Raw genomic sequence first — 7968 nt, forward strand, 5'->3', positions numbered from 1 at the left:
TAGGCAAAAAAAAAAAAAAAAACCCACAAACATTATGCTCATTTTTTTCTTGTTTACTTGAATTTCTCATTTAGATAAGCTCAGTCCAAATCAAGCTTCCTGATTAGGTTACCGCAAAATAGCGATGCGAATACAATTTGTCTGTTTTGTTTGTTTGATTGATTGTTTTGTTTTGTTTTATTTCATTTCATTTCATTTCATTTTTTCTGTATGGTACAATACATTCAACTCTGATCACTTTCAGAAATAAACACATGATTTATAATAATTCATGGCTGATTTTGCACATGACAGGTAATCAAATCATTGTGACAAAGAACGAAGACATAATGATAATAAATAAAAAGTCAAGGTACCATACAGGAGGATGTTTTATTTTGTTTTATCTTTGCCATCAGTGGCCTTCCCTGTGATGTTAAAGAATTTTTGCTTCTTTCGTTTGTTTGTTTGTTTGTTTGTTTTATCTTTGCCATTGGCCTTCGATCCATCTGTCTCATCTGAATTAATGTTTCGATGTTATTTCTTTGCCCCTTTTGAGGGGTTCCCTCATGGTATCCTTCTTTTATTCTCCATCAGAAACCTTTTTTTTATCATCGGAATATTTTGATAAAATCACCCCGTTATGCTTCCACCCTTTCCTTCTCTTGGTGATCAGGAGTGGGACAAGCTGAACTATCCCCTTCACCTCCCCCTCCCCTCAGTGGGGGGGGGGGGGGGGGGGGGATGGTGGCATCATCGGGGAACGTTGTGTTTTCCGCTGACACATTTCTATCTTTGTCGTAGGACTTAGGGTCCTCCGTCATCAATCGTCCTGTGTGTCTCTTATAGCAAAGATCGAATTAGGACGTGTCTTGTACATGTATTTCCTTTCCATTCATCCCAACCACAATTTTTCTACGAGGAGGAAAGGCTTTATAATACTGTACCTTAATTGTTTCTTTTTTAATATCATTAGTATGGCAATAATAATAATAATGATGATGATGATAATGATAATAATAAAAATGATAAAAACAATAAAAATAATAATAATATTAATGTTTACTTCCATATAGCGCAACAATGCATCAAAAAGATGCTCATAGCGATTTTAAGCTTTAAGGTTAAGAATTAAAAGAAAAAGAAGAAGAAGAAGACATTTACACGCACGTACAGACTGAAAAACAAACAGGCAATTGATTACCTTCTTTCATTACAGTAAAACGTTTTATCGACACGACGAACGTTTGTTTATAAAAAAAAAAAAAAAATCCGTAAACGGTCGGAAGTAGGCTAGGAATAGGTTGGGATTCCCCGAGATCGCATTCCCACTGATAGAATACGACTGAAATCAGGAACTGCCTCACACAATTTTATGTCGGCTATTGTTACATTAGAGCTTCTAGAAAACGAACTGTAGGAGTGGAATCATAATTGCTTTTCTTGCATACAATGGCGGACCGTATTACTCAAGAAACTACGCCAGAGTCGGAGGAAATACAGGTAAGCCAGTCGAACTCAGGCACTGTCGCTGATCATTGGGTGTAACTTTATGAGAAGTTATACGTTCTATGCTCATATTACAAGACCATTGTTCTTTGATCATATGATTGTCCTTAATTCTGTTCCGAAAGGAGCCTCGCCACTGCATAATACCATGGACTGGGTAGTAGGTCCATGATGATAGGAAGATATATAGCCATTGTGTGTGTGAACACGTGTGTGTATTTGTTTTTTTTTTTTTTTTGTTTTGTTTCAGCTGTCATTTTACACAATAATAAACAATATCACCGTCATTTGTAGTAGGCCTGAAGTGCATGTAAGATTGAGAAGGGAGAGAGGGATAAGTTTGTATTAACATGAAGTATATATGGATATATCAGTGCAGATAATGTACCGCGTAGATATCACGTTGAAGTGAATGCGTTTCTCGGCTTGAAGTGCTTGCAGCAATGCAATCACAATGAATTCACTTGAGTCACTGCCGAAGTTACTTTCACTCTCATGATCCATTCATCTCCACTCAAAGACCTCAGGGGTGTTTTATAAAGCTAATCGTAAAGTTACGAACGACTTACGAGTTACTGGTGATCAGTTCTTGCGCCTAAATTATGGAAATTCTGATAAGTATAGCACATCAGAACTGATCACCAGTTGCTTGTTAGTTGTTCGTAACTTTACGAACAGCTTTATGAAACAGGGCCCAGGTCATCTACAGAGTTGATTTATTGGGACGTTGATCTTCGCAAACAGTTACATGAAAACAAAATATCTCATTTTGAGTGAAGAGCTACCGTAGTTGCCGAATGTTCTAAAAACATGAGAAGCTGATGATCCCCTTTAATAATAACCATTCACAGGAAAGAGAGATGGAGAAAAAGGGAGGGAGATAAAGTGAAAGAGGTAAATATGGGTGAGCTGAAGGGAGTGACTGTCGTCCACGAATTATGAATTAATGATCTGTGCAGCTGCATGTAGCAGTTGTGTTTACAAAATCTTTTGTCGGTTTGTGTGTTTAAAGGGATGGTATAATTTTGGTTGAGATGGGGGATTCAGATCTTAACATCGTAAGAGATATAGTGAAACCGCCTATGACATATGAAAGAGCATACACTGAAAATTCGTTTTGAAATGGCTGATACATGTATATATATCCAAAAACAGAATATGATAAAGTGCTCCTAAGAAAAGGCGGGTCAGAAATTTTGACATAGGACTCTTCATTAACTGTTATGTCTGGATATCTCATCCATTTTGAAATCAATTGTCATCAATTTAAGCTTGAATACCTTTTAGAATTCTATATTCTTTCCAAGCGGCCTCTCATTGTCTCACAAAAAGGTTGAAAACCTAAAGTTCCATCTCAACCAAAACTATACCAGCCCTCTAACTGTCTACGTCTTCCATTTCCAGATGCAATCATCGCAATTACCGGGGAAAAGTAATAAGTCACAAGATTAGAATGGTTACGATAAACAATATATATATATATATATATATATATATATATATATATATATATATATATATATTTCAAATGTATGTATACATATATATATATATATATGCATTACTTTATCATGGTTATATAGGTTCTCCTAACAGAATGACGAACTATTGCTTCCTTTTCGCAAATTGTACTTGCTTATATTAATTTAAGCATCATGACACCCTCGAAATGCAAGAAATGGTGTTAAATTGCTAATGAACGGTCAAGACAAACAGTCCTTCAGAACATTACACACCTTTCATTTACTTTTCCTATATTTTGGTTCTCTTTTTTTTTCGAGCAGGCAAACATGTCTGTTGGAAAGACACAGGAAAAGAAGAAGAAAAAGAAGAAGAGAGTGAAAGTCACCGTTGGCACTACAGGCGGCTCAGAACTAATTGCAGGCCTCATAGCATTACTTCGAAGCATGGACGATGTTGTAAAGAGTGTCAACTTCAGAGAGATACCCTACAACATCGCCGACATGGAGCAGCTCCAGTTCAGTGACGTGGGTGTGTTCATTCTCTGTCATTCCATCAACAACAGGCGGCTGTCTATCACTGATGTCACAGATGCTCTCTATGATCGATTACTGAGGAGAGCTCGTCGTAAACTAGGTACGAAAATGCCTTTAAAATAATTTTGATGATACTTGGCAGAATGGTACTTAAACTGCTTTTGTATATCTCGTGAGGAAAATAACCCAACTTTCTCCGTACCGAACTATAATCAACCATTTATCTGTAACTCAGATGAAAATGTAAAGAAGAAGTGAAAATGATAAAATCCCTAATTTTATGAAGTTTATTAGGCCAACTTGAAAATAATTTGTTTCACTTGAAATCTACTTTAAAGAAAAAACAACCAAAAGATAACCACAGATAAAGGAACGATACAAGGAAAAGAAAAAAATTCTCCACAGTTTTTCGTTTTGGTAGAATAATGAGTGAGCATGCACAAAGCTTACCTCCTTTAGAAGGCAAGAGGAATGGTATTACCCTAACGGCTAATCATGTAAGTTCCAAATGATTGTGCACTTTTCATAATTATGACACTTGTTGAATCTTATTTATATTTTCTCCATCATCCAGCGACCATAACATGACGGACTGCTATAGTCTTCATATTTATAGCGATATTCAGTCGTCCAAATCTGTTTAAAAAAAAAAGAAACCCATTAAAAGAAGACCAGGGTGTAAATCAACGATTAAACGAGATTTGATAAACATGACTTTTGTTTGTTTGTTTAGTTGGTTGGTTGTTTTTTTTTGTTTGTTTGTTTTTTTGCAAATGATTAGTGAGGTTTTGTCGTTGTGTTGCTAGTGAAAGGTATGTATCTAAATAATATGCTTGAACGTAGCCTCAAGATCGGCTGCATAAAATCAAATGTACAGGAAAATGCAATGAAAATGTGATGTAATGACAAAATGAAAATAAGCAGATACAGTATTGCCAACCCAACTAAAAATAACGTGAAACTTTACACCGGCACCGTGGAAACTCGAAAGTGCGCAGAATCCATACTGAAGAAAAGGCATGCCTATACATTTATTCGATATTTTAGTTTGTCTATTTAATGTGTGTACTCATTCAGAGCCTGATCATACTTCTGCAATCGAAATAGCATACTAACTATGCGAAAACAGCAGTACCAGCAGCAACAACAGCAACAACTATATGATATCAAAATATCACTTTTCGGATTTTACATTTGATACATTAACTTGGAATAGATAAGAAATGAGGTGAACTAAAGGTTCCGTCAATCAGCACAATATACTTTTATATTAGCCTGATCGCATGCAGTGACACTACGCAAGGCATGCGCCCGCATAGAAGCCGTCTGCATGCAGTAAATAGTAACTTTTCCGGTACAATTTATTGGAAAATTTCTAACGTATTTTAATCAAATACGTATTACAGAGCAAAATTTAGACTTGGCAACAAGGAAAATGACATGAAACAAATATTTTCTGTTTTTGCAGTGTAGAAAATGAATTTGCAAGACCCGCCTCACAAAAAACTAGCCGATCTTTCCAACGATGTACCAATCCACATGCAGTCTCTATTATAATACATGTATACGCGAGTGTACTCTGTGACACTCAAAATCAGGCAGGAAATATTCTTCATTTTCATTTTCTTCTTTTGTTGTTGTTGTTAGGCAAGAGCAAGATGAACATCGTCGCTTACGACTTCAAATCAAATGATCTTCAAGCCGATGCTCTCGCAACCAAATTGGAATCGTTTAAGATCCAGCAGCCAACGGCATGCAGGAAAACGTCGGCTGTGGTGTTTGCCGGACAGTGTGCTTCGTCACCCCCGGAGCTCCCGCAGGATCAGCTCGAAAAACTCCAGAGCAGCTTGCAGGCAGCAGCGTCTCCGCCCTTGCGAGAAAAAGTTGCAGTTTTCTTTAACAACATTCGTCCTACAGTGTCTTGCGGCTCTTCCCGTCATTAGAGTTATTTTATGCGTCCTATATGGCGCATGAATTAAAAAAAAAAAAAGAAAGGTGTAGGAGCCTTATTGTTCAATATTGTCGAATCTGTATAAAAATACATTTTTCTGCCACCTGATTGCCTGTTTCTGAGGCAATTTGCCTTATAGTTTTGTCCATTATACTTTTTGCTACTGTTTATGACATTGTATGATGGGACTGCATTCTACAAGCCAGAATAATCTTTAAGCGTTCCCTCCGTTTCTGACAACCTTTCCTTCATAACAATCTGCCTGTCCATGATTACATTCTCGCAAACTATATTTTCTTTATTAAAAAAAAAGAAGATATGAGCTGTGTTGATTCGTAAGGATATGCAAATGTTATTGTACTTTACACTTTTGTTGGAAATGAAATGAAGTGAAGTGAGGTGAGATGCACAATATATTTTTGATTTTAAAAATAATTGCAAGTAGTAAGTGTTGTGTATAGGTAGGCTGTAAACTTTTTGTGATGTTAGGTACACGAGCAAACATCTGTTTGATTATCATTCCAGCTTATTAAACTTTGAGTTATATCGTCATATTACATGAACTACATCGGTAAATTTAGTCAACTGGACTTACTTGTAATTTGGACTAGCGAAGTTTCACGTCTTTTCCGAGACGCTTCATCAGGCCGACTGATCTGCTATTGGCTGTTGACCCGTAACAGGGTCGGGGAATTTCGGATTGTAGGCTCCGGCTTAGTCTGGCTTCCAGACCCTCTGCCATACTATTTCGCTATTCATGATATTGACGCCCTCAACGTCGAAAACTAGTATAGTTTAAGTTGAGTTGATGCGGCAAAGGCGGCGACTTCGTTTTTTAAAGTAAAATAGACTCTTTGACTCCCCGCTCGAACCACCGTGCCTCGCGATCTAAGATGACAACGTCCATGTTGTCAAAGGTGTGGTTATTACCGTTCATATGGGAGTATACGGCAGAGTCTCAACATCCAGACGACCTAGCTCGTCTGTGCTGCTTTGTCTCTCCTATGTACAGCTCTTCACACTCGTCATCCTTGCATTTACCGATTTACCAAATATATTCATGTGATACTTTACCTGGATGACTGAGAACATTCACAGACATATCCTCATATTACAGTTTATATCTTAATACAAATCTTACGTTGTTCTTGTGACCTTAAAAATGCTGCAAACTTTTTCAGAAAAATGCCCTTCCAACATCCCACGAATATGAGCTGACTGATGCTGCATGGCGACGGGTTCAATGAATTTTACATAATTACATGACAGGGTTAGAATTACAATGTAAAATGGATGAGATGGATTGCCCAAGGAAGTTGGGAAATTGATGTTCCAAGTGACTATGATTATTCATAACAGATGTCACTTTTCTATAGGGATGCCCAAAAGAACTCCATAAGTTCACTGTGTGTGTGTGTGTCTGTGTGTGTGTGTTTGATCTCAGTGCTTGATGCTGCCGTGTTTCTGACCAATGTTAAGTTTCATTTTCCATCGTGACATAATTCCGAATATATTTTGCTTGTATATATTCATGTAATGAAATGGAATTTCCCCCGAATGATAAATAAGCAAAACATTTTCTTTCCAATCCAGAAATATCTGCAAAAGTGTAAATCAGCGAAGTATGTTACGAGAGTGAAGAATCTGTAGCCTCCTAGAAAACCGATAATATCCCTTTTCGCTTGATTTCAACAAATTAAATCTTCAAGAATAGTTCTTTACAAGTTACTAGTAGTATGTTAGATTATGCTCGGGCGCGTCCAGTTGAGTAATTTGATTTTCATATCATTAGTCTTTGCCCAATTTCTGTTCGCACATCCCTTTGTATTGAACATTATATAATACAGCTCACCTTGTTCAAGAAGGGATGGCGAAAAAAAGTAATTACCATCATCAAGACATATTTTTCTTAGAAAGTGTCTGGTCATTATGAAATGAAATTTGAATCAATTGTCTTCCTGTACTCTGTTAGGCAGATCCAATTTGGCACATACTTCAAAAACTTTTGAACGTGAATGCAAGGGAAATAAAAACGCTGCGACTGGTTTGCTTTATCGTAATCATTTCGTTCTATTTTTAAGGAGCATCCAATCATTGGGGACGAAGCAGTTGGTACATGTGTACAGCTTGACAGATCACTAATTAAGAATTTCAGCTGAGATTGTTTGGTTCTGTGTTTGTTGGGCAATAATGGCACAATCTTATGATGCCTGTTCGCATGTCTGTATACAGCTTGGTATAAGCGTGTGTTTGATTGTAAATGAAGTTACACTCTGTCAGTGATAATGGTGGAGATAGATACATGATTGCCCTTCTGCCACTTAGTTGATCGAAGTGAAATATGAAAGGGGAATATGAGTCACACTTCACAGTTGGCGCCTTAAAAAATGAATAAAAACAAAAACCGCGGTGGAATATCTGATTATGAAAATGGTCATGAAAAAACGGCATGTATGCATGACGTCCCCGTCCCCCCCCCCCCCTCCTCATTGTTGCCTTTGTATCATGGTCCTTTGTCTCTCTTGTTTTCGT

At 37.1% G+C, this 7968-nt stretch overlaps 1 protein-coding gene across 1 annotated transcript; it reads left to right on the forward strand.

The window, feature by feature from the left end:
• The first annotated feature begins 1431 nt into the window (after window positions 1-1431).
• LOC140244909 (uncharacterized) lies at window positions 1432-5428 on the forward strand. Its single transcript, XM_072324521.1, has 3 exons — window positions 1432-1482; window positions 3273-3585; window positions 5133-5428. Exons 1-3 carry the CDS (start codon window positions 1432-1434, stop codon window positions 5426-5428), a joined length of 660 nt encoding a protein of 219 aa, XP_072180622.1.
• Window positions 5429-7968: the final 2540 nt, after the last annotated feature.

Source organism: Diadema setosum, chromosome 2, assembly GCF_964275005.1.
Source record: "Diadema setosum chromosome 2, eeDiaSeto1, whole genome shotgun sequence".
NCBI classification, from domain to species: domain Eukaryota; kingdom Metazoa; phylum Echinodermata; class Echinoidea; order Diadematoida; family Diadematidae; genus Diadema; species Diadema setosum.

Coding starts and splice junctions, on each gene's coding strand:
- LOC140244909 (XM_072324521.1), top strand. CDS start 1,432: ATGGCGGACCGTATTACTCAAGAAACTACGCCAGAGTCGGAGGAAATA. Junction 1,483..3,272: donor CAGAGTCGGAGGAAATACAG/GTAAGCCAGTCG, acceptor TTTTTCGAGCAG/GCAAACATGTCTGTTGGAAA. Junction 3,586..5,132: donor GAGAGCTCGTCGTAAACTAG/GTACGAAAATGC, acceptor TGTTGTTGTTAG/GCAAGAGCAAGATGAACATC.